Here is a 27,728-nt window from a genome sequence, read left to right on the forward strand (position 1 = left end):
AGAAGCGAACTGTCCTGCATGGAGAGATCAGAACATCCCGCTCCCCTTCATCTTATACGTTCCACCTTCTTTTCAAATCCAATGATGAAACTGAAATCACCCTCTCCCCCGGGCTGGCCGCGGCACTCACCTACAGAATGGGCTGGGGATAGTAGGGATCACATAACAAATCCCCCCATTGAGGCAAAATGACCTGTGCCTGGGACCACAGGGCTGCTCGTGATCTACAACACACATGCACACGAAATAGACACCGTTAACGCTTTTCTGAGGCCGCCTGGAGTTCAAACGTCTTATCTATGAACGAATCAGCATTTTGTTTTTTTTTTTTTACAAGAATGAACTCTCTTTTCACAAAATGAAACAATTTTATTCCTTATTTCATAGGCAAGAGGGATCTATCCCTTAAAAGTCATTCTAGCCCAAGGATATGGCTGTTGACAATAATAAGTGTAGAAGCTATGTAACAGAAATAAGAAATCTTCACCGTTAAAGAGCAGTCTAGTATACAACAAAACATGCCTGCCCCTTGCACAGCCTGTGGATTCTGTTGTACTTAGATACTTCCTAGACAAAGCTGTATTTATATCTTTATTTTACTGTTTATGTCTCACTCACTCATTCATATACATACACACACACACACACACACACACACACATATACAATTGAAATTGTAGTGGGGAAAGATTTAGATAATTGAAATAGATTCTGATTTCTAAAAACACTTTTACATATCTATGTCCAAAAACAAAGGAAGCAATCACATGAGGGTTGATTTGAGGGATTCCCGTGCTAGCTCCCCCCACCCCACAAAAAAAAAAAAAAAAAAGCCTTGAAAATTCAGCCTGTTGCTTAGATCTGGCCCGAAGGACAGTCTACTGAGGAAAGAAGTCACATTTTCTGTCTTGCTTTCCTCTTTGCCTGCTTTTCTTCCAGCTTCACTTTCTCTTTCACCCTTGACCTTTCCTTTACCAGTCTTCGTCAACTACTATTTACAAGGGAAAATTGAGAATTTCTCCTCAAAGAGAACACCACAGAGCTTTAAACTGCATGTTGCTAGTTTGTTTCTGCCTAAAACATGATCTAGAATCATCTCATGTGAAGAAGAAAATGGCAGTATTTCCTTTTGACATCAACTTGGCATTAAAAAACAATATGCTGTTAAAAAAAAAACCAAACTTGCTAGTATATTGACTTCTAAAATATTGATACCTATCAACATATAATTGCAAGAAGCTAGAAATCTCCAGTCTGAATTTGAAAAGTTTAAATTTCCCTTTTACTTTAGAAACAAGAAAAGCTTGTTTCAGTTTTCAGGTTGCAACTATGAATGCATCAAAAAAAGGTATATAATACTAAAGAAGAGGAAAAAAACACCACAAAGAATGTAGTGTTACAGAAACAAAGATGAACTGGTTCAAACTTTTTTTTCAGATTCCCTTTTCTTTTTTATACAAAGCCATGTCTTAATAAACCAACTTCTAACATTACTCACCTAACCTGAATTACTACCTCTTAAGCTAATTTTATTCTGATTTCATTCACTTAGAATTTGAGAAGTTGATACCAGATAGAAAGCTAGAATCTGTCGCTTTGTAAGAAGAAAAAAAACCCAATAAAACAAAAATAAAAAATAAAATAGCTTTATGTTATATAGGTCTTTTAAAGCTAAACTAATGTTTTTGGAAGGCTTTGCATGGGAAACAACATAGCTTTATATTAATATACATTGGTCATTTTCTTACTAAATAAACTCACACATAGACAAAAAGTATGAACTTACAAGAAATTACCTGTTGGCATCTTAATTTTTAAATAGTTTCATTCTTGATGGAAGAATTAAGGTTGAAAATCAGCACCTAAAATAATTTAAAATTTATATTTTAGGGGAGGTTATCCTGTTTGGAGGACATTATAATGCGCCAGATGTTCCATTAGCAAAACTATGAAATGTGGAAAATAGAACACACATGGCAGAATTCGAGCGTCTGAGACATACAGACAGTGCTGAAACACGAACAGGTGAAACGAAGACCGACGTTAAAAGGGTAGTGTTGGGTGAGAACGGCGGCACAGCGTCTTGCTTGAGAACACTATAGAAACGTGCAGACGCATGCTCAACTGAGCCACCTCCAGCTACATCTGTGCTTTTAAACCACGTAGCCCACAGAAACCTAATTTCCACAACGAACCCATGACCTCCCAAATTTTCAGCTTGTTGAAAATGGCCACTCTATAGAAAAATCTCAAAAAAGGATTTAAGCACTTCGGTTACAGCTTCAGAACCTGCACAAGTGCGCGTCCACGTTTGGTAGGCAGAAGCTACATAGTCTGCCTGCCAATCAAATGACAAACGCCCTTCCTTAAAATGGTGTCTGAGATTTGGCAAGGCAGTAAATGAGACATGCTTATGAGTGAAGTTTGCTACTGTAACAGAAACAAAGGCATTAAAATAGAGCTGCAGATGAAGGATTTAGCCTTACATTGGGATTGCAAGCTCTTGTCATAGTACAAAGACTATAATGAAAGTTTAATCTACCACTTTATATAAGTAAGTACATGCAATATTAAAGTCTTCTAAAGGCAATCTCTTTTACAGACAAGCAAAGAGAGGAGAGAGGTGAGGAGAGAGGAGAGAGAGGTGAGGAGAGAGAGGAGAGAGAGGGGAGAGAGGGGAGAGGGGAGAGGGAGAGCGCGCGCACAGTAAATGTATAATCATTGGCTCATTTTTTTTCTCCTTTTCCCCCAAATAAACAGGGCTTACCTCAACAGAAACTTATATTCCCATAAAAAAGTAAATTTTGCTAGACTTGCAGCGTTTCACAAGTGTTTGAACGCTGAGGACTTCAGCAGCTGTGACTTGTACTTTACAACGTGTCAAAAATCGGATTTATGTCACTTCAGTGTGGGCGAGGTCAAGGCAGACCAAGGTGTGAGCAGAGGTCGCAAGCAGCCAGGGGAACCACGCCCACACAGAGGTCAGGAGCAGCCAAGGGAGTCACGCCCACACGTTTCCAAACCGCAAACGGGTAGGATTTCACTAAGAAAAGGAGCTGCGGTAGGTGGCACCCCTAAAGCGCTGTCCAAGTTTCAAAGTTATGAAATAAGCCACGTTCTTTAGAGCCCTTACTTATCTCTGCATGTCTTGGTAACTAATAAGTGTTATGTAAGTATGTGGAAAAACAGCATTTTGGTTTGAAACTAATGGTCAGGTGCACCACAGAGTTTAAAAAATAATTTCTCTTATAGAGTAAGTAAAATATACAAATAATGACTTGAACTTATCAGACTGAACGAAGCAATAGTTGAAACGGAGCTCACATTTATCGTGGCACCTCTAACGACGCAGCTAGTGGATCTGATGATATAAGTTCTCAGGAGAACTGTGACACAGCGTTTGTGCTTGCTTAAGCACGCCTGTGTAAGTTCTGTCGTGTCTGGGAAACGCTGTCTCCTTGGAGTCACCCATTACCTCTGGCTCTTAGAATCATTCCTCCTCCCCTTCTGAGAAGATCCCTCACATTATCTCCCACATCAAATGAAATTCTATATAGTTAGCATATATATGCATAATATGTGTGTGTATATACATATGCACACAAATCATTTTAGCACACAGTATTTGAGACTGAAAATAAGATGATAAAAATAGCCTTTATTATTTTATTTGAACTAGGAAACTATTATGCTGCCAATTAATATAGAAATGAACACTAAACTGCACACGGGGATCATGTGACCTTAAGCCATTCAAGATGCATTTATTAAGAGACATGTTATGATGATTTGTACTGTCTTTTATACATGAGAAATTAAAAACAGGGAGAGCTATGTGATTCCTTATTTTACTATTTAAGACAGAGTCTTGAAGGACCCATACATAGCTCCAGCTGCAGAGGTAGCAGAGGTGGCCTTGTTGGGCATCACTGGGAGGAGAGGTCCTTGGTCCTATGAAGGCTAGATGCCCCACTGTAGGGGAATACCAGGGTGGGGAGGCAGGAGTGAGTGGGTGGGTGAGCACCCTCATAGAAGCAGGGGAAGAGGGGATGAGATAGGGGTTTGGGAGGGAACTGGTAAGGGGGATAACATTTGAAATGTTAATAAAGAAAATATCCAATAAGAAAGAAAAGACAGTCTTTATGTGTAGCCCAGGCTTGCCTGAAGTTTATAGTCCTTCTGCCTTAGTTTTCCAAATGTTGGGTTTGTAGATGTGTGCTACATGTGATTCTAAATTAAAAAAAAAAAAAAAAGAAAAGATTTTCAAGCTAGCATTTCACTGAACGAAAGCCTTGGTACTTAAGAAAATTTCTCCATTTAACTGTGAACAAGTGTACTAAGCAGTGGATACCTTTTAAACAAATGCCCCCTACTGTTGGACACTGGATGAAAAACAGAACAAGTAACTAAGTTAAACTCTTTCACTGACTCGTCTCTGAGATTTGGATCTTAAGTGTGCGAACACCTAAAGCACATGGGTTGAACAGTTTGGTTCCTATCTGAAGGCACTTCTGGGAGGTAGTAGAGCTTTTAGGAGATGTGAGCTAGTGGAGGATGTTAGGTCTTTTGAGATGGGCCCTTAAACTAGGATACTGGGACCCTGACCCATCAAAGAGCATGAGCTAAGCTCTTCATCTTGTGGTATCTAGAAAACACAGGATGTGGCCACACAATGGAATACTGTTTGACAACAATGAGGAATTAACTAGTCACATGTGTAAGACACTGATGAACTTCAGAACATGCTAAGTGAAGACGTGAGTCCTAAGAGAGTACACATATGAACTTACATGAAATGAGTAACAGCTGCCTGGGCCTGAGGCTAGAAACATAAGGGACCTTTATAGAGAACAGAACTGTTCCAAAATTGGGTTATGGGAATGTCTGTACAACTCTTAAATGTAAAAATGCCACACAAAGATATGTGTAATTCTACTGCTGAAAACAAAAAGAATAGAGAAATATATTCCATAAGTAAGATAATGATTTCTGTTTAAAACACATTTAAAAAATATTTTTATTTATGTGTATATGTGTCTCTGAAAGCGTATGCCATGCGTGGGCGAGTACCTGCAGAGTCTAGAATAGTTGTTCTCAACCTTCCTAATGTAGGGACCCTTTTTTAGTTTGGTTTCTCATGTTATAGGAATGTCAACCATAAAATTATTTTGTTGCTACTTCATAACTATAATTTTGCTACTGTTATGAATCACAAATATCTGATATGCAGGAAATATGATATATGATTCCTGGGGAGAAGTGTGACCCACAGATCAAGAACCTCTGGTCTAGAAGGTGTCAGATCCCCTGGAGTTAGATTAACAGTCAATTTTGAGCTTCCTAACACAAGAGTTGGGAACCAAACTTGGGTCCTCTGGAAGAGCAGCAAATGATCTTAACGTCATCTCTCCTGCTCCCTAGATACACTAAGCTTTAAGTGACATGAGGACACACAGAAAGAGAAGTTTGAAAATCTAGACACTGCAATCAGGAAAACAATCACATTATAAAAGGGTGCTCTGGACTTGAAGCCATTTATTATGCACATGCTGTGTGACACAAAGGCGAGGGACTGTCTCCAATAAGATACTACATCTAAGTGTTGGTGGTTGGAGGAGTGCTAAGGAAACAGAAGGACAAGAGAAAAGCCATAGCCCCTCTCCCCAGAGGCAAGCTCTTCCTAGCATGTTTCCGATGTGAATCTCCATAATTCAGTATATAGTCCTCCTTTCTATATTTATTATTCTAGACAAGGTTAAGAGACTACATCTATGGCCCTGCCATAGATGTAGTCTCTTAACACTAGCTCCTACTTCTTTAACTTTCTTTGTTTCAACATTTAATAAGTTGTATTCTTTATTTCCCCTCTTGGCTACACTTGTAATTTCAAATGAGATAGATGGCCTCTTGGTATTTGCCAGGGATAAGTTCCAGAACTTCTTGCAAAGGCCACAATCTATGGGCACTTGAGGGAACACCTTTCCTATATGCATGCATGTATATCTTCTCCAGATCACTTATAATGCCTAACCTAATCCAATGCTACATAGATAGTGGGAATAGGATACTGTTCAAAAAAATAAGTCTCTGTATGTTCACTACAGACATAACTTCTCTTGGGCATCCACAGGTGTCTGAGCTCTCCAGTTGCGGACCCCTTTGGATATGGACGGTAACTGCACCTCTACAGCTTGATCAGCTGGGGTCAGTACACAAGCTGACTTTTGAAATACTTATTTTTCAAGATCTGTAGGTAGGTAGGGGTGTGTGTGTGTGTGTGTCTGTCTGTCTGTCTGTGATGGCCAGAAGAGGGCATCAGATTAACCTGAAATTCAATTGATACTGTAACCATAGACAGATGGTTGTGAATCATCATGTGGGTACTGGAACCAAACCTGGGACCTCTGTGAAAGCAGTGCTCTTAATTTCTGAGCCACCTCTCCAGTCCCACAAGCTAACTTCCTATTGTGCAAAGTAAGTAATGGTACTTACTGTCTTCTTTTTCCCATTTCTTTATCAGCCATGTCTTGACCCTTACACCATGACGATTTTTTAAAAATATTCATATTCTGGTCTATAATCCTAATGAACTCTTTTATATTTTACCGCCAGTTTACTCTAAAAGTTGGGAAACAATAAAAAGTACATGCATCATTAAGACTGTTTCATTAGCATTCCTGACAGATCTGTGAGGTATGCAGGAATAACATACCCTTTTCTCCTGAAACAGTCTTTTCTTACCCCCTGTCAGATGGTTTAACACCATTCTATATTTTATTTGCATCTTATTTGCCTTTTTATAGGAGGGGGGCTAAATGTTAACCATCTGATAGTTAATCTTAACCACCAGAAATACCAGCCTCGTAGTTGTGTTATCTGAGGCATTTTCCTTAGACACCATCTCTTCCAAGCTCTCCCCTACCCTGTATTGACTGACTTCCCCCTAGAATTGCTACTGAATGATCAAGCCGGCATTCCAAAGTTTCTTTTCACTGGGTTGGTTCCCACATCCTAGATCCCCTATCTTCTGTTTTGTTTGCCCTCTCATTGGCTGGAACCTGTCACCCAACTTTCTATAACAGGATGCAGTGCCAAATCGGAGTTCCTGTATGTGAATGACATCTTTATTTTGTCTTTACACAGGATAGAACTGAGCTGGTCACATTGATGTACACTGAAAAACAATTCCCAATTTGGATGCTGTATCATTCTCTCTCAGTGTCTGGCAATGGAGAGCACAGTGTGGTGCCTGTCTAATCCTTAAAACCCTGCACGTTACCAGCTCTCTCTTCTCCTGGGAGGTTTTCTATTTCTGCCAAAGGTTCCAAACTTTCATGAGACTGTTACCTAAACTTATCCTTGGGAAGGTTTTCCAAATAATGCTAGATAGCCATGTGGGTCCTTCCTAGCTGAAGCCACTCCATCCATCATTGTTTTGCTAACTCTTCTCTGTATTACACTACGGTGTAGTTTAGATTTAGGGAATTCTAGGGTTAATCTTCCTTACTTCTACACTGTTTTCTAGGCCAGTTTCAGACATCAGTGTCTGAGGGTTTTTCAGCTGTACCTGGTTAAATTCTTGCCTTTGACTTAGTGATAAATTTAATCAATAAAGAGTTCTTCATTCACTTATCATTCTCCATGGCTGTAATTAAATGACAGAATAGCTTCTCTAATCTCTCACAATGTACCAGGTAAAAACATCTTTAGGACTGGAGATGTGGCTCAGCTGTTTAGAGCACTCACTACTCTTCCAGAGGTCAGAGTTCAAACACCAGCTTCCACACCAGGCACTCTTAACCACCTATAAGCCTGGCTCCAGTTACACTCAACCCGCATATGCCCATACATACACGTAATTAAAAATAAAATCTTTTAAAAAGAAAACATTTCTAGGTGCTGTTTGGTTTCCTTCGTTTTATAACTTCCAGGGCCAGTGTTTATCAGGATCTTCTCTAATCAATATTGCTTTTCCTCGACTATTTGAGAAACCTTGATTGCTCATACATTTTAGCTGTTTACTCTTGGTTGACTCTTCTAGATAAGAGGTGTGGATTCCTCTGACATTGTGTAAGTACCGCAGCTTTCCAGCAGACCTCACACTCTGATGGGAATAGGTACTCTGTGTACCTGAGTGGAACATTTGACTGGGAGGTTTGTTTTGGGGAAGAACTGGCCAGGATCCCACTGGCATACTGCAGAGCTAAAACTTCTCTTAGAGCACAGTATAAATCTATTACATACCCAAGCCCAGATTGTTTTTGTAAAATGCCTGATCTTGAGTGCTACACACACACACACACACACAAGTTGGAATTGCCCTGGAACTATGACTTAAGTCATAGACTTAAGCTGACCTTAGACTTGTAGCAATCCCCCTGCCTTAGCCTCCCAAGAGCTATGACTGTAGGGATATCCTCTGTGAGGTGAGTAGTCTGGTATATAAGTCCAAGCAGAAATACCCGACAGTTTTAAAAATATTTTAAGGATCATAAACAAACATTTAAAATCACACAGGAAAAAAAATCACACAAACTGCTCTAGTTTGAATGTGTGTAACCCCTTGAAAAAGTGTGTTGACCCTTCCAGTCCCGTCAGCACTCGGGTAGCTAGGGCGCGGAGTCGGCTGACACCCGCAAGCTACCCACTAGACCCTCCATGGGATCTTAAGACCTCTGGTGAGTGGAACACAGCTACTGCTGCAATCCAATCGCGCGGGACCTGAGACTGCATTAATTAGGGAAGCAGAAAACCCGGCCTGATCAGGGGCACAAGTCCCTTCCAGTCCACACCAGCACAGGGGTACCTTGGACGTGGAATCTGCGGACACCCGTAAGGTATACACAGGACCCTCCACGGGATCTTAAGACCTCTGTGAGTGGATCACAACTTCTGCCAGGAGGCAGGTTCAAACACCAGATATCTGGGCACCTTCCCTGCAAGAGGAGAGCTTACCTGCAGAGAGTACTCTGAACACTGAAACTCAGGAGAGAGCTAGTCTCCCATGTCTACTGATAGAGGCTAACATAAACACCTGAGGAACAAGATCTAACCAGAGACAACTACAACAACTAACTCCAGAGATTACCAGATGGCAAAAGCTAACATAAGAATCTTACTAACAGAAACCAAGACCACTCACCATCATCAGAACGCAGCACTCCCACCCCACCCAGTCCTGGGTACCCCAACACACTGGAGAAACTAGACCCGGATTTAAAAGCATATCTCATGATGATGGTAGAGGACATCAAGAAGGACTTTAATAACTCACTTAAAGAAATACAGGAGAACACTGCTAAACAGGTAGAAGACCTTAAAGAGGAAGCATAAAAATCCCTTAAAGTATTGCAAGAAAACACGACCAAACAGGTGATGGAATTGAATAAAACTATCCAAGACCTAAAAAGGGAAGTAGACACAATAAAGAAAACCCAAAGTGAGGCAACGCTGGAGATAGAAACCCTAGGAAAGAAATCTGGAACCATAGATGCAAGCATCAGCAACAGAATACAAGAGATGGAAGAGAGAATCTCAGGTGCAGAAGATTCCATAGAGAACATCGGCACAACAATCAAAGAAAATACAAAATGCAAAAAGATCCTAACTCAAAACATCCAGGAAATCCAGGACACAATGAGAAGACCAAACCTACGGATAATAGGAGTAGATGAGAATGAAGATTTTCAAATTAAAGGGCCAGCAAATATCTTCAACAAAATTATAGAAGAAAACTTCCCAAACCTAAAGAAAGAGATGCCCATGAACATACAAGAAGCCTACAGAACTCCAAATAGACTGGGCCAGAAAAGAAATTCCTCTGGACACATAATAATCAGAACAACAAATGCACTAAGTAAAGATAGAATATTAAAAGCAGTAAGGGAAAAAGGTCAAGTAACATATAAAGGCAGGCCTATCAGAATTACACCAGACTTTTTACCAGAGACTATAAAAGCCAGAAGATCCTGGACAGATGTTATACAGACCCTAAAAGAACACAAATGTCAGCCCAGGCTACTATACCCAGCCAAACTCTCAATTACCAACTTTCCACGAATCCAGTCCTTCAAAGGATAATAACAAAAAAAAAAAAAAAAAAAAATACAAGGACGGAAACCACGCCCTAGAAAAAGTAAGAAAGTAATCCCTCAACAAACCAAAAAGAAGACAGCCACAAAAACAGAATACCAACTGTCTTAGTCAGGGTTTCTATTCCTGCACAAACATCATGACCAAGAAGCAAGTTGGGGAGGAAAGGGTTTATTCAGCTTACACTTCCATGCTGCTATTCATCACCAAAGGAAGTCAGGACTGGAATTCAAGCAGGTCAGGGAGCAGGAGCTGATGCAGAGGCCATGGAGGGATGTTCTTTACTGGCTTGCTTCCCCTGGCTTGCTCAGCCTGCTCTCTTATAGAACCCAAGATTACCAGCCCAGAGATGGTCCCACCCACAAGGGGCCTTTCCCCCTGATCACTAATTGAGAAAATGCCTTACAGTTGTATCTCATGGAGGCATTTCCTCAACTGAAGCTCCTTCCTCTGTGATAACTCCAGATGTGTCAAGTTGACACAAAACTAGCCAGTACACCAACTCTAAAAACAAAATAATAGGAAGCAACAATTACTTTTCCTTAATATCTCTTAATATCAATGGACTCAATTCCCCAATAAAAAGACATAGACTAACAGAATAGTTACACAAAGAGGATCCAACATTCTGTTGCTTACAGGAAACCCATCTCAGGGAAAAAGACAGAAACTACCTCAGAGTAAAAGGCTGGAAAACAATTTTCCAAGCAAATGGTCTGAAGAAACAAGCTGGAGTAGCCATTCTAATATCAAAAAAAAATCGACTTCCAACCCAAAGTTATCAAAAAAGACAAGGAGGGACACTTCATACTCATCAAAGGTAAAATCCTCCAAGAGGAACTCTCAATTCTGAATATCTATGCTCCAAATGCAAGGGCAGCCACATTCATTAAAGAAACATTACTAAAGCTCAAAGCACATATTGCACCTCACAAAATAATAGTGGGAGACTTCAACACACCACTTTCATCAATGGACAGATCGTGGAAACAGAAACTAAACAGGGACACAGTGAAACTAACTGAAGTTATGAAACAAATGGACTTAACAGATATCTACAGAACATTTTATCCTAAACCAAAAGGATATACCTTCTTCTCAGCACCTCATGGTACCTTCTCCAAAACTGACCATATAATTGGTCACAAAACAGGCCTCAACACATACAAAAATATTGAAATCGTCCCATGCATCCTATCAGACCACCATGGACTAAGGCTGATCTTCAATAACAACATAAATAATGGAAAGCCAACATTCACGTGGAAACTGAACAACACTCTTCTCAATGATACCTTGGTCAAGGAAGGAATAAAGAAAGAAATTAAAGACTTTTTAGAGTTCAATGAAAATGAAGCCACAACATACCCAAACTTATGGGACACTATGAGAGCCTTTCTAAGAGGGAAAATCATAGGTCTGAGTGCCTCCAAAAAGAAACTAGAGAGAGCACACACTAGCAGCTTGACAACACACCTAAAAGCTCTAGAAAAAAAGGAAGCAAATTCACCCAAGAGGAGTAGACGGCAGGAAATAATCAAACTCAGGGGTGAAATCAACCAAGTGGAAACAAGAAGAACTATTCAAAGAATCAACCAAAGGAGGAGCTGGTTCTTTGAGAAAATCAACAAGATAGATAAACCCTTAGCCAGACTCACTAGAGGGCACAGGGACAGCATCCTAATTAACAAAATCAGAAATGAAAAGGGAGACATAACAACAAACCCTGAAGAAATCCAAAACACCATCAGATCCTTCTACAAAAGGCTATACTCAACAAAACTGGAAAACCTGGACGAAATAGACAAATTTCTAGACAGATACCAGGTACCAAAGTTAAACCAGGATCAAGTTAACGATCTAAACAGTCCCATATCCCCTAAAGAAATAGAAGCAGTCATTAATGGTCTCCCAACCAAAAAAAAGCCCAGGACCAGATGGGTTTAGTGCAGAGTTCTATCAGACCTTCAAAGAAGATCTAATTCCAGTTCTGCACAAACTATTCCACAAAATAGAAGTAGAAGGTACTATACCCAACTCATTCTATGAAGCGACAATGACTCTGATACCTAAACCACAGAAAGATCCAACAAAGATAGAGAACTTCAGACCAATATCCCTTATGAATATAGATGCAAAAATAATCAATAAAATTCTCGCTATCCAAATCCAAGAACACATTAAAACAATCATCCATCCTGACCAAGTAGGTTTTATTCCAGGGATGCAGGGATGGTTTAATATACGGAAATCCATCAACGTAATCCATTATATAAACAAACTCAAAGACAAAAACCACATGACCATCTCGTTAGATGCGGAGAAAGCATTTGACAAGATCTAACACCCATTCATGATAAAAGTCTTGGAGAGATCAGGAATTCAAGGCCCATACCTAAACATGATAAAAGTAATCTACAGCAAACCAGTAGCCAACATCAAAGTAAATGATGAGAAGCTGGAAGCAATTCCACTAAAATCAGGGACTAGACAAGGCTGTCCACTTTCTCCCTACCTTTTCAACATTGTACTTGAAGTCCTAGCCAGAGCAATTCGACAACAAAAGGAGATCAAGGGGATACAAATTGGAAAAGAAGAAGTCAAAATATCACTTTTTGCAGATGATATGATAGTATATATAAGTGACCCTAAAAATTCCACCAGAGAACTCCTAAACCTGATAAACAGCTTCGGTGAAGTAGCTGGATATAAAATTAACTCAAACAAGTCAATGGTCTTTCTCTACACAAAGAATAAACAGGCTGAGAAAGAAATTAGGGAAACAACACCCTTCTCAATAGTCACATATTATATAAAATACCTTGGCGTGACTCTAACTAAGGAAGTGAAAGGTCTGTATGATAAGAACTTCAAGTCTCTGAAGAAAGAAATTAAAGAAGATCTCAGAAGATGGAAAGATCTCCCATGCTCATGGATTGGCAGGATCAACATTGTAAAAATGGCTATCTTGCCAAAAGCAATCTACAGATTCAATGCAATCCCCATCAAAATTCCAACTCAATTCTTCAACGAATTAGAAAGAACAATCTGCAAATTCATCTGGAATAACAAAAAACCTAGGATAGCAAAAACTCTTCTCAAGGATAAAAGAACCTCTGGTGGAATCACCATGCCTGACCTAAAGCTTTACTACAGAGCAATTGTGATAAAATCGGCATGGTACTGGTATAACGACAGAAAAGTAGACCAATAAAATAGAATTGAAGACCCACACACCTATGGTCACTTGATCTTCGACAAGGGAGCTAAAACCATCCAGTGGAAAAAAGACAGCATTTTCAACAAATGGTGCTGGCACAACTGGTGGTTATCATGCAGAAGAATGCAAATTGATCCATTCCTATCTCCTTGTACTAAGGTCAAATCTAAGTGGATCAAGGAGCTCCACATAAAACCAGAGACACTGAAACTTACAGAGGAGAAAGTGGGGAAAAGCCTCAAAGATATTAGCACAGGGGAAAAATTCCTGAATAGAACAGCAATGACTTGTGCTGTAAGATCGAGAATTGACAAATGGGACCTCATGAAACTGCAAAGCTTCTGTAAGGCAAAAGACACCGTCAATAAGACAAAAAGGCCACCAACAGATTGGGGAAGGATCTTTACCTATCCTAAATCAGATAGAGGACTAATATCCAATATATATAAAGAACTCAAGAAGGTGGACTCCAGAAAAATCAAATAACCCCATTAATAAATGGGGCTCAGAGCTAAACAAAGAATTCTCACCTGAGGAATACCGAATGGCTGAGAAACACCTGAAAAATGTTTAGCATCCTTAATCATCAGGGAAATGCAAATTAAAACAACCCTGAGATTCCATCTCACACCAGTCAGAATGGCTAAGATGAAAAATTCAGGTGACAGCAGATGCTGTAGAGGATGTGGAGAAAGAGGAACACTCCTCCATTGTTGGTGGGATTGCAAGCTTGTACAACCATTCTGGAAATCAGTCTGGCATTTTCTCAGAAAATTGGACATGGTACTACCAGAGGATCCAGCAATACCTCTCCTGGGCATATATATATCCAGAAGATGTTCCAATTAGTAAGAAAGAAACATGCTCCACTATGTTCATAGCAGCCTTATTTATAATAGCCAGAAGCTGGAAAGAACCCAGATGCCCCTCAACAGAGGAATGGATACAAAAAATGTGGTACATTTACACAATGGAGTACTACTCAGCTATTAAAAAGAATGAATTTATGAAATTCCTAGGCAAATGGTTGGACCTGGAGGGCATTATCCTGAGTGAGGTAACCCAATCACAAAAGAACTCAAATGATATGTACTCACTGATAAGTGGATATTAGCCCAGAAACTTAGAATACCCAAGATATAAGTTACAATTTGCAAAACACATGAAACTCAAGAAGAACAAAGACCAAAGTGTGGACACGTTGCCCCTTCTTAGAATTGGGAACAAAACACCCATGGAAGGAGCTACAGAGACAATGTTTGGAGCTGAGACAAAAGGATGGACCATCTAGAGACTGCCATATCCAGGGATCAATCCCATATTGAGCCTCCAAACGCTGACACCATTGCATACACTAGCAAGATTTTGCTGATAGGACCCTGATATAGCTGTCTCTAGTGAGACTACGCCGGGGCCTAGCAAACACAGAAGTGGATGCTCACAGTCAGCTAGTGGATGGATCACAGGGCCCCCAATGGAGGAGCTAGAGAAAATACCCAAGGAGCTAAAGGGATCTGCAACCCTACAGGTGGAACAACATTATGAACTAACCAGTACCCCGGAGCTCTTGACTCTAGCTGCATATGTATCAAAAGATGGCCTAGTCGGCCATCACTGGAAAGAGAGGCCCATTGGACTTGAAAACTTTATATGCCCCAGTACAGGGGAACGCCAGGGCCAATAAGTGGGAGTGGGTGGGTAGGGGAGTTGGGGGGAGGGTATGGGGGACTTTTGTGATAGCATTGGAAATGTAAATGAGGAAAATACCTAATAAAAAAAAAAGATTAAAAAAAAAAAGAAAAAGAAAAAAGGAAAAGTGTGTTGAAACTTAACTTCCAATGACAACAGGTTAAAGGTTAGGCTTCTACAAGATGACTAGGTCAAAAGGGGCCCTACCTCATGAATAGGACCAAGGTCTTTATAAAAGAGGCTCCAGAGCTGGAGAGATGGCCAGTGCTTTCTGTTCTTACAGAGGACCTGAGTTGAGCTCCCAGTACCCATAATATTGAAATGCACAACTGTAACTCCAGTTCCAATGGTTCCAATGCCCTCTCCTGTTCTCCATAGATACCTGCATGTGTGTGTATATCACACACTTTTATTATTGTTTTTAAAGAGGCTTTATACAGCATGAAGCCTTATCACCCCCTGCTCCTCCATGTTCCTCCTCTTTGGAGGACTTGGAAACAAGGTACCACCATAGAGGCAGAGAATAGTCCTCATCAGACATTCCTACTTGCACCTGACACTGGATTTCCAAGTGTTCAGAGCTGTGGGGAATACTGCCATGTGCTTCTTATTAACAGGAATATATTCTGAGAGATGCATCTGTCATTGCCTTCATCCTTGTGAGATCACAGAAGATACAGCCTGCTATGGATTTGGCTATACAGCACACATATCACTGTGTATGTGGTGCAGTATGGACTGAAATGTCATTGCCTAGTATGTAGTTATGTCTGTGGCACTGTCATTTTATTATAGCAATGTGAATTAAGACAGAAATAAGTTTATATGGTTTAAAGATCTTAAAACATTTACCACCTGACTGTTTACAGAAATTTTGTTGGCCCTTTAGAGTAAATACACTGGAAGTCCTATCTCCTTAGATTTCTTCAGCAAAGGAGATTTTTCTCCTGGAGCAGACTGCCCTCCTCACTGCTTCTTCAAGGGAGAAGATACTGACGGGGCCCTTCTTACAGCCCGTTTGCATGCTGACTGCAACTGCTACCCGCCAACTGCGTTCAATGCTGTTTCTTTTGCCCAGGTCTTGCCTGGTAGGACTGAAATGGGATCCTCTGGGGACTGGAGGATGCTAAGACATCAATGTTGCCTTACAGTGCAGTCTTAACTTTGCTTTCAATGTCACAACGTCACCTTTCCATCTTCCCTAATACTGTGATTATCTGCCAGCAAGTAACTTTTAAATTTCCTTCCTTGTTCAATGTTAAGTTTAACCATCATGTAAGCCGAAACAAGTTCAAAACTAAGATACCTCATTAACATACTAGAAGTAGAAAGACTTTTCACCTTATACCTTTGCTTGTTTTGTTTTTTTCGAGACAAGGTTTTTCTGTGTCACCATGACTGTCCTGGAACTCACTTTGTAGACCAGGCTGGCCTCGAACTCAGAAATCTGCCTGCCTCTGCCTCCCAAGTGCTGGGATTAAAGGAGTGCACGACCACAGCCCAGCCTTTGCTTTTAATAGTTACAGAATATAAATATTTTATTGCTTGGTAAAAAAAATTTAAAAACACATTCTGTAATTTTAAAATACTAGGAAAGACTGTGACTCAGTTAGGGTTTCTGTTGCTGTGAAGAGACCATGACCATGGCATCTTTGAAGAAAAACTCATTTCATCAGGGCTGGCTTACAGTTTCAGAGGTTTAGTTCATTATCATCCTGGCAGGAAGCATGGTGGTGTGCCGGCAGACATGGTGCTGGAGAAGGAGCTGAGAGTTCTACATTCTGATCCTCAGGCAGCAGGAAGTGAGTGCCACACTAGGCCTAGCTTGAGCATCTGACCTGTCAAAGCCTGCCCCCACAGTTATACACTTCCTCTAACAAGGCCACACCCACTCCAAGAAGGCCACACCTCCTAATAGTGCCCACCCTGCCTATGGGGTCCTAGCTCTTATATACCCTCTGAAAACTCCCCAGAATTCTAAATTCTACAGAAACTATCTACAGCTGGCAAAGCCATGCCTCTGCTAGAGCATGACAGCTGCAGCAGACAGTCCAAAGCATCCCCAAATCTCCACACCTGGGATCAAAACAAAAACACTTTCTTATAGTTCTGTGTTTTTAAAGAAACCAAAATTGCAGAATTCTCACTACATAGTATTGCTTGTGCTCCTTTGCCAAGTGTTCGTTGACTGAGTATTGGTCCATTTCTGTGCACTGGCACACTTCTGGCTTTTCTAGTCTCTCTGCTGATCTGTTTATCCACTTACGCCATGGTGTCTTGACTACATGTACAAATGGTAAATTTTGAATTAGGTGGTGTAAATCCAATATCCTTCTGCTTCAGCACTGTGCTGGCTATTCCGTGTCCCTTACCTCTCCTTTAGACTTTAGAACTAGCCTAGCAGTTTTGTAAGACTAACTGATTAGGAATTCTGACTGAGATTGAATGGAATCTGTAGATTGGGTTGAGAAAAAAAATGACACCTCAACAAATTGAATCTACTAGTTCTTCCTTGTGTTTTTCCATCAGATTTTAGAGTTTTATCCTTGTGTATACTTTGCTACTTATGGCTGTGTAGTTCATATCTTGGGGAGTTAATTTAAATACTTTCCCTTCAATTTCCAATTCTGTTCGTATTTGTTCAATGCCAGTAAGAGGACAATTGGTTTTTACAGATTGACCTTGTATCCTGTAGCCTTGCTGTAATTGCTTACTGGGTGAAGAGCTTGTTTCTCTTGGAATACCTACAGAGAATCACTCTGCGCACAAAGATGGTCAACTCATCCTTCTCAATTTGTGTATTTCTTTCTTTTCTTCTCTTAATATATTAGCTAGCACATTCAGTACTGTGTTGTAAAGAAGAGGTGAGAATGGATCTTTTCATATTCCTGGTATCAGCAAAAGATTTTCTATTTTCTCACCATTTAAACAGGTGCAAAGTGGTGGGTGTTTTGAAGGTGTTCTTTATAGGGCTGGAAAAAAATGTCCTTTTGTTAAATCTTTCTCATGAATGGGTATTGAATTTTTGTCATATGTATTTATTGATGCTATCATGTGGTTTTCCTAATAATCTGTTGAAGTTCTAGATTACAGAAATTCATTGTAGAATGCTGTACACACAGCCTCATATAACTGGCATAAATTCCACTGGTTATAATGTATGTTTCTTTTTATGCATTATTAGACTTTAGTACATTGAGGGATTTTTTGTCTCTGTTCATGGGAGATACTGGACAGAAGTTTTCTTCTCTGGAAATGTGCTGTTTTGTCATGAGGTTCTAAGGACCTCATAGAATGAATTAGGAAGCATTGGAAATAGGAAATCTCTTTGGAAAGAGACTGTAGAGAATTGGTATCATTTCCTTCTTTGTGTTTGCTAAAAATCACCAGTGAGTGCATTTGGCCCAGTGTTTTCTATATTGGATGGTTATTAATCACCAGTACAACTTCCTCAACAGAGACCGATTCAGATTGTCTGTTTCTTCCTATGTGAGTCAGATCGTATTCTTCAAGAGACTGATTTATTCCACCATGGTTGTCAAATTTGTAGCATATTATTTTACTGTCTATACAATTTATGTTATCTATCTTTTGATGTATTTGTGTACATGTTAGTGCATACTAGTGCATGCATGTACTTGTGAAAGTAGGTATACACATGTGTATACATGTAGGTAGAGGTCACAAACCAATCTCTGTTTGCTTCTGGAACTCACCATTCAGCTTGGGTGACAACAATCTTCAGGGATTTTGTATTTTCAGTGCAAAAATTAAAGGGGCACTCTACACGCCCATCTGTTCATGTGGGCTCAGTGCTTTTAATTTGCTCAGAAGCACTTTCCAGATGGAGATATTGCCCCTGTTCCTCTTTAATCTTTCATATTGGCAGTATATATAGTGAACAGTTACTATAATGACAGTCTGAGACTTTCCCCCACTGTGGACAATGGACAGATTGTTCAGATAGAAAAATCAACAAAGAGGGCCAGCAAGATGGCTCAGTGGATAAAGGTGCTTGTTGCCAAGCCTGATGAACTGATGTTGATTTCAGAAACCCACATAGTGGAAGGAGAGAATCTACTTCTGCAAGTTGTCTTCTGACCTCTTCATGTGTACTGTGGCATGGGCATACACACCACCTACACCCCCCCAAATACATAATACATACATACATACATACATTACATATATACATGAAAAAAGAACAATAAACAATGGATGAACAAAAGATGAACTGGCCAAGTATGATGGTGCCTCTAATGCCAGCATCCAGGAGGTAGAAACAGGAAGACTGCACACTGAGACCAGCCTGAGCTACATAGTAGCACTATATCATCTCAAAGGACAAACAAACAAAAGTAATGAACTGTAAAGAAAAGAATGATAAATTAGATTTGATCAAAAGAAAAACTGTTGTTCTCTATACAGAAATATTAAGACAACCAAAGGTCACACCACAAGCTGGGAGAAGATAGAATATTTTTTATTGTATATCTAGTTAAGCACTTACATCTAACATGCATGTATGGTGAGTTCCAAAAATTCAGTGGTAAGACAGCTCAGTTTTAAAATGGGAAAAATGTGAAGTCATTTTACCAAGGAAGATATTTGAGCAGCTGATTAATAAGCACATGAAAAATGCTCAAAAACACAGTCATCAGACAGCAGTGACTTTAAAGCCAGAATGGAGCCCATAGCTCTGCTGGAATGCATAGCAGTAAAAGTCTGTCCATATCAAACATGCACAAGGACATGACTCAGTTCTCGCTCTCGAGGGGAATATGTAGTAAGGAGCTAACCAAAGACTGAAACTTCTTATAAATTTAAGCAATCAACTACTATGGGAGGAAGCTAACAGTGTGGAGCCTTATGGACTTTGCTTCTTAGAATTCACACCTGTCCAAACTTTCCCCCTAAATGTGATTGGTTAGGACAGCATGATTGTGGGGAATTGAGCTATGCACAGACAGGCTGGTCTCCAGCTGAGCTGAAGTCTGAACCCTGGGACTCTGTGGTGATAATCCATCTACATGGGACGGAAGGAGTTCTCTCATGTCTCTTGGAACTCTGGCTCCTGCCTAAGTTACCGCCCCCCACAGCCCCCACAAAAGAAGCATGGCTAGAAGTCACACATGCAATGGCCCAAGCTTCTAACCTTCAGGCTAAACTCCCCCCCCAGTTACCTAGCAACAATAAAATAGGACATAATACTTTAAAAAGGGCTGTTCAGCCCCTGCTTGCTCTCTTACTTCTTACTCTCTTACTTCTTACTCCTCACTCTCACTCTATCTTCTCTCCTCTCTCTTCTCTGTCTTCTCCTCTCCTCACCTCTCTCCCTCTTACTCTTTCTCTCTAGCCTTTCCTCTCTCTTTTCTACCTTCTCTCTTTCCCCCTGCCTTTCTACACTAAAGCTCTAAAACCATAGAAAGTCTCTGCTCATCAAGATCCGCTGCACTCACTCTCGCCATGTTGGGAACCTCTCTTCCCTCATCCCTCTCTCCCATAACCCCAGTGGCTTTAGCAAAGTAGCTCCAGGACTCCCAGGTAGGGCTTCCCCTTGTCACCCCCGGAAGAGTGGGTCAGAGGCTTAGATGCCCACCTGGGGATAAGTGGAAGGTAGATAGCAGCCCTCCCACACCTGACTGACCAGAGCATAGGTGGAACTCTGGTGGGGTGTGGGTCTTCTCCTTCCCCCTCTTCCCCAGGGTCCCTTCCCCCTTTTAGTTCCCAACACATGATCAGATAGATTTCCAAGTCTGAATTTTAGTAATAATGGCTTCTTTCCTGGTTACATTTTTTTTTTCTTCTCTCAGGCTGTTTTATTCTGAGGAAAGCCAGATGCCTTGTCACAAGGCTATTACCAGCAAGGAATGTTAGGAAATAGAGTCTAGCTCATGTGATCCCTGAGATGAGCATGCTCTACTCTCCTTGATTAGCTCTAAGCTGGAACCATCTGGCTGAGTCATCCCAGGGTTCCTGATCTCATGAAACTGAGAGATGATGCACTTTGGTTGTTTTCAGCCTCTGGGTATTTGTTACGCAACATTAGATAACTAATGAACCTGGTGTACGAGTCAGTTATTGCATTCCCATATACTTACCCGAGGGAAACTTTTTTTTTTTTTTTAAAGCAAGTCTGCATAAAGAGAAGTGTAAATGAATGGTCAGGAAATCGTTATTCACAAATTGCCTAACTGGAAAAACCCAACATGTCAATCAACAGAAGAATGAATAAACAAAGTTGCCAGGTTCACACAATGGAACACTGAAGTCAATAAAAAGGAACAAATGGAGACACACAACACGGAAAAGCTTCAAAAAGACTATGAGAGAAAGGAGCCATATATACATATGTATACACATATACGTACACATACACAAACATAAACATATACATAAACATATACCTATAACAGTTAAGTTATTGAGATTACACACACACACACACACACACAGTATATAGCATCAAAACATTTCTAAAATAAGGAATTGGAATGTTGTGATGGTTCTCAGACTCCAGCATGTACCAAAACTACTGGAGGAGCTGTTAAAGAACAGAATAGCATCCCCACCCACCCCACGATCTTCTGGTGTTGAAGTTCTGTGAGGAGTCTGAGAAGCTGTGTTTGTGAAGAATTCCCAGGCTGTGATAATGCCATTTGAACCTGTTAGGTGGACTGCAGTTTTGAATGTTTACAGCACTCCATGCTGTATGGCATCTTGTGGAATAAACATCGGAGCATGAATTCTGAGGGTGATGTCAGAAAGATGGCTGACCAAAAATTCCTATCATCCTTACCGCTGCCCCACATGAATCCAAACAATGAATAAAGAACTGCATGTCAACCAAAATAACTAAAGAACAATGAACAATCATGCGGCCGTGGCAGCAGCGGCAGCAGCAGCAATCCTGCAGAACACAGAAACCCAGGGCAGTCACCTAGGGAAAGGAAGGACACCCTGTGCTTGTACCCATCATCCTGTTTGAGTCAGCCTGAAAGCAGGAAGCGATCCCCTAGGGGGACAAAAGATAAGGAACCGCATCCAGCAGCCCTGTTACCATGGTGGATTATCTACTGGAGACTCTTTCGGTCCTTGGGTACCGAGTCCGTGAGCAAAAAGTAGCTGATGCTTGGCTTCATCTCTCTATTTAGTTCTGAGCTGTTCCATCTAGGAACTAGAGCCACTCCTTAAACATGTCCCGTTCCTGGTGCAAATGGCCATTGCTGAGGCTCCGGACGCTATGCCCGCCAAGTAGTACTTCAACCTAAATGGAACTACTGCTGTGCCCTACCCTGGGGTCACATTATGGCAGAGCTCTCTGTCTTCCATTTTGATAACCAGCACATCATACCTCCAGGGCTGAACTGAGATGGTTCCCAACCCCACACAGCACGGAACATCAGACTTCCAGAGCTACTGCTCCTCCAGTGCTACTGCTGGGCCAGCACCTGGCCACTCAAGGATCCCAAGCCTCTTTTACACATGAATAGAAGCATCAGCATCCAAGAGCACTATACATAATGCAGTGCCCTCCACCAAAGATCAAGAGACTCCACTCACCCAAGACATCACATTATCTATGACATCCACTCACCAGTTAGTCATAACTTCATTCAAGCAGTCATAACTTCCCTAATACCTGGTACTGAACTAGCTCCTCATGGAGAAGGAGGTTTCTGTACCTTCAGGTCTATTCCACTATACCCAGCCCCACAAAGCCAGGGCTACTGTTGTGATTCAATAGCCATGGGGTCTAAAGTCACAACTCGTGGTACCTTTACTCTGTTGAAGCTGGAGCTGCTTACGCTCTGTCAGCGCTGGGTCCCAGGATAGGTGCCCTGATCCCTGAGGCCTGACAGTCCAAATCATTCTTTCCACTGGGCCAGTGTCAATGACAGCTGAGCCTGGGCCTGGACACAGGGGTGGACATCAGTGCAGCAGATCCTGGTTTAATGGGAGAACTACATTCACTTGTGTACAGAAAGTGAGTGGCATTATACCCGAAGTGTGGCCAGGAGGTTTGTAAGACCCTGAGCCCAATAACCTGAGTTTACAGTCACTCACCCGCCTGCATCCTGGATTCTGATGTGGGTGCCTGCGAGCCATCAGTCCACAAACCAGAAGTGACACTCTCAGTAAACACACCCTGCAATGAGAAAGAAACAGAAGGATCCCCTGACGCTCTTGTCCTGGTAGTCCATTCAGCTACCATGATAGCCACGAACTCCTCCAGCTTGGACCACTGACACAACCACAATGTAAGCTACACTGCTTACAACTGAAGCCATATGGAGCCTCCACTCCTCCACCCATATGGACCCAAGAAAGCCTTGCCCAACCTTGGTGATTCCTGACATCCATGTCTACTGCAGCTCTGCTCACAATAGCCGAGATATGGACTCACGTCATAAAAAAGAGTAGGGGACTCTAAGGAAAATAAAGGGACCAGGGGCTCAGAGGGTAAAGTCCTTGCCATGCAATTGTGAGGATCAGGGTTTGTATCCCCAGCACTCACTTAAATGTCATTGGGCCTGCTAGCTTGCCGGTGATCCCAGCACATGGGAGGTGGAGAGAAGGGATTCCCAGAACAAGCGAGCTAGTTAGCTGAACAGGCTTGATTAGAGTGCTCTGGAGTCATGTGAGAGGCTCTGCACTAGTGTGGGAGATGCACAATGATAAAGTTACATAACGTCAAATTTGGCCTGGTTACACACATGTGCACATGTGTTCGTGTACACACACACACATATGTGGACATGCATATGCATATACAACACAAATCATATACAGGCCAAAAAAAAAAAAAAAAAAGAAAGAAAGAAAATTAAGGAAAGATACCAGTGAAAGGAGAAGGGCTGTGGTAAGGTAAGAACAACAAATAATGGTGTGTGTGTGTGTGTGTGTGTGTGTGTGTGTGTGTGTGTGAAATGTCATTGAAACCCATTCCTTTGTGTGCTAGGAAAAAAAAACCAATGGGAAAGAGGATATTCAAAAGAATCTGCTAAAAACTAAAAGTAAGGAGCAAATTGGGTAAGGACATGAGCTACAGAGTCCATGCACAGAAATCAACTGGACCTATTAGCTGGTCTCCAAAGATGGCCAGTAGCAGTCCTCTCTGCCTCTGTGTGTCCCTCCATGACTATATGAAGTCTGTTCTCATTCTTGAAACTGGAATGCTTAGTGACTTCCCCAAACAATAAAAATAACAAGTAAATTCAGGATTAAGCCTTAACTCTACATTTTATATAAAAATTATAATAGATCTTACACCAAAATGTAAAAGCTAAATCTATTCAGCATCTAAAAAAACCAAAACAAACAAACAAACAAAGAAACAAACACTGTCAAGGAATTAGCTCCCAACTTTGAATAAAGATGTCTCAGGATACATTCAGCATTAGCTATTAAAGAAAAAAAAAAGATCATTCAGATATCAAAATTAAGAGGTTTTTTTTTTTTAAAAGATGAATTCAAAAATAAAAGGGCTAACCCCAGATGAAGACAGGACATTCATATCACATAGATCTGATAAAGGGTGCATACTCAAGTGTTTAGAGAGGTTGAGAGATGGATCAGTGGGTAAGAGCACTTGCTGCTATTGTAGTGGGCAGAGGACCCAGGTTCAGTTCCTACCACCCATGTGGTGGCAACACAACCATCTGTAACTTCAATGTAGGGAAACTGACACCTTCATCTGGACTTTATGGGCACCAGGAGCACATGTGGTGCATATATACACACACACACACACACACACACACACACATATATATACACATACACACACCCTCATATACATCAAATAAATATTTTTAAAGTGTTTAAAGACGTTTATTTTGTTTTTCAAATATGTGTGTGTGTGTGTGTGTATACGTGTGAGGTCTGGCTATGTGCATGTAATGCAGGTGCCTACTGAGGCCAGACTCATCAGATTCCCTGAGCTGGAGTTGCAGAGAGTTGTGAGCCCCCTGATATGGATGCTGGGTTCTCCCATCTTCTAAATTCTCTTAACTCCTAAGTCATCTCTCTAGCCCTAAAAGCATTCTCATAAGTGAATAAGGGGGGGGGGGAGATGAATTCAAAATTTAAAAGGGGCAAAAGAGGTTACCCTTCATCAAAGATATCTCAAAAGCCAATATGTGTATAAAAAGGTACTTAGTCTCATTAGCTATAAGAGAAATACATATGAGAACTATAATTAAATGCCACTATGTACCCCTAGGCTGGGCAACATTAACAGGACTGCTAATATCAACATTTAACAGTTGGAGCTTTCAGACTGGCGGCAATGTTAAGCAACTTTCTAATAATGTTTAACATTCACCAGCCTATATAACTTACCTTATGGTAAACCCAAGAGAAATGAGAGCCTACATTCACCAAAAGACTTGTCCCAGAAGGTTTACAGCATGCTTTGCAATGGTCATAAACTATGATATACACTGGAACTATGGAATAATCCAGGAATGTCACCAGGAGTGTGTGCACACAAACTGTGGTACAGTCACATCATGGAGTATTTGGAAATTTGAAAAATCAATAAAGATTGTTGCTTGGGTGGTAACCAGCAGCTCTCTAATTGGATTGAAGGCCCCATTCCACAAGAGGGAATCACGGCTGGCACTGAGAACCTAGCCAACTACTCAGAGCTAGGAAAGTCATGGAACTTGGAGGGGAACCTACAACCACCACTTTAGTAAACCAGCATCATTCCCAACAGAGTATAAATGTTTGTCCTCATTACCACAGGTGAGTGCAGCTATCACTGCTCATCAAAGAAACCTTGCAACAGACAGGGACCATTACAGAAAACCACAGTCAACCATAATGTAGAAATAGAGATCATGTGGTGGCCTGTCTCAATTGATAAATCTAACACAACTCCTGCACCTAAGACTCGGGGATCGTTGCAGAAGAGGGAGGAGAGATCATAAGAGCTAGAGGAACAGGACGTTTACTGTGAAATTGTGTCTCCTAGAAATGTCAGAGAGGCCACACCTATGTCATTTCACTATTATGTCTGCCTGGATAAGACCTTAACAATGAGCTAACCAACCGATATGCTAACATAGAAGGGGACAGCTCAACTGTAGACAGGTGTTTGTAGGGAACGCTGAGAGCAAGAGAAATAATCTTCTTTAGGGAAGAGTTCCCCCTTCTCAGCCCCATATCAATTATCCAATATCAGGTGGTCAGCCTAAGAGTATATGTATACAAGTAACAGTGTACGGCTGTGCAGGTTGTATTTGTGTATTGAGGGAAATGTGTGTGTGTGTGTGTGTGTGTGTGTGTGTGTGTGTGTGTGTGTGTAATAACATTGAAGACAAGGAAGCCATGAATACAAAGGGTGACCAAGAGGGTGTCTGGAGGGAAGAAAGGGAAAAGGGAAATGATATAATTTCAAAAAGTAAATTTATTATGAAGGAAAGAGCACAGGTGAGTCTTTGAGATATAATACTAAGCTAATAAAATCATTATTATTAAACCAAAATGATTCAACTTATCTGCCATTCAAGAACAGAAAAAATTAATAATGGTTGCCTTGGGGAGCAGACTAGAGCTTCCTGCAGTTATGGAATCTTTTGTACCTTGAGTGGCCATCACAGGAAAACACTAAGAAACATAGAGGCCACACATTATTGCTTCCAGAAAGAGAAAACTTACTAGTAGGTTGTCCCACCAAGAACTTAAGAACTTCTTGCTGAGGCAGAGAAAAGGTTATTTTACAAAACACCTACAAAGAGGTCATGGAAGCCAGGTGTTGTGCTGCAACCTCCACAACCCCGGCACTTTGGGGAGTAGGGCAGGAGGATTACCACGAGTCCCATGACAGCTTGTGAGATGGGATGAGTCCCTGTCTCAAACACTCACCAAAATATTAAATAAACATAAAGAGGTAATGAGTTATACCCTTTTCCTCCAAAGTCCACCAGTGTTTGTATACTGTTCGTTCCTGTGTGGAAGGATTGGGATACAGCACAGTCACACAGATGGGAAGGACTATAATGGACTTTATCGTTCCCAGCCTCATCTGTACCACAGCTCCACAGTTTGTGGAGCTCTGCTTTAGAATGTCAAAAGTTGCTTTTAAATGGTAATGATTATCAACCACTGGCATTTGGCTTTTTATATGCACGTGCATGTATTATGCCATCGTTGCCATTGTTCCGGCAGAGCAATGAAATCCATCCATGCGCCCTTGTAAGTCCTTTAAGCAGCGACCTGAATTTGGACAGTGTGCACTCTCAGGAGGGCTCTGATTTGCTCTAGCCCTCTAAGCACTGTAGGGCATTCCCCTGAGATGAAAACACTAGAGACCAGTGTCCTTGCATCACACATTCAGACTGCTAAGGAAAGCTAACAGACCACTCTTTGGGGTTGAGATCCTGTTCCGCAGCCAGTAGATAAGCAAATGGAGTTACAATGGGCCAGAATTCCATGACTGTAAACCAAAACTAAATTGCTCTGTCTGACTTTCTGGGAAGTCAGGAGAATGACAACAGCTAAACCCCAAACAGCGCAGTTCTAGCAGACATGGGAAGGAAGCTTTGGCCCTCATAAAATTAACTTGGGGTTAGCAATCTACTGTACTGAGTTCTTCCCTTATTTCTGCGCAAGCTAGTCTTTAAGCCAGAATGCTCTGCTGTGATGATGGAGTGCCTTTACATGAGAGACAGCTCAATTCAGGACTCATTTAAAAACAAACAACCCCACTAGAGCTGGA

The 27,728-nt window shown here is 41.1% G+C and overlaps 1 protein-coding gene across 2 annotated transcripts in view; it reads right to left on the reverse strand.

Annotated features, from left to right (window-relative positions):
- The window catches only part of Nrg4 (neuregulin 4), a 109,207-nt gene that overhangs the window by 57,586 nt on the left and 23,893 nt on the right, over window positions 1–27,728 (reverse strand). Inside the window, exons 5-8 of one of the 2 annotated variants that reach the window (XM_029481086.2) lie at window positions 23,069–23,150; window positions 22,780–22,948; window positions 1,797–1,862; window positions 131–224 (exon numbers count right to left, since the gene is read on the reverse strand). In XM_029481086.2, coding sequence (XP_029336946.1) covers window positions 131–224; window positions 1,797–1,806 — 104 coding nt within the window. In that variant the 5' untranslated portion in view covers window positions 1,807–1,862; window positions 22,780–22,948; window positions 23,069–23,150. Of the gene's footprint in view, window positions 1–130; window positions 225–1,796; window positions 1,863–2,767; window positions 2,948–22,779; window positions 22,949–23,068; window positions 23,151–27,728 lie in introns of those variants that run through there. The other variant, XM_085844648.1, reaches the window with a different exon arrangement.

Source organism: Mus caroli, unplaced genomic scaffold (assembly GCF_978045245.1).
Source record: "Mus caroli unplaced genomic scaffold, Mus_caroli_1 scaffold_11, whole genome shotgun sequence".
In the NCBI taxonomy this organism is placed as follows: domain Eukaryota; kingdom Metazoa; phylum Chordata; class Mammalia; order Rodentia; family Muridae; genus Mus; species Mus caroli.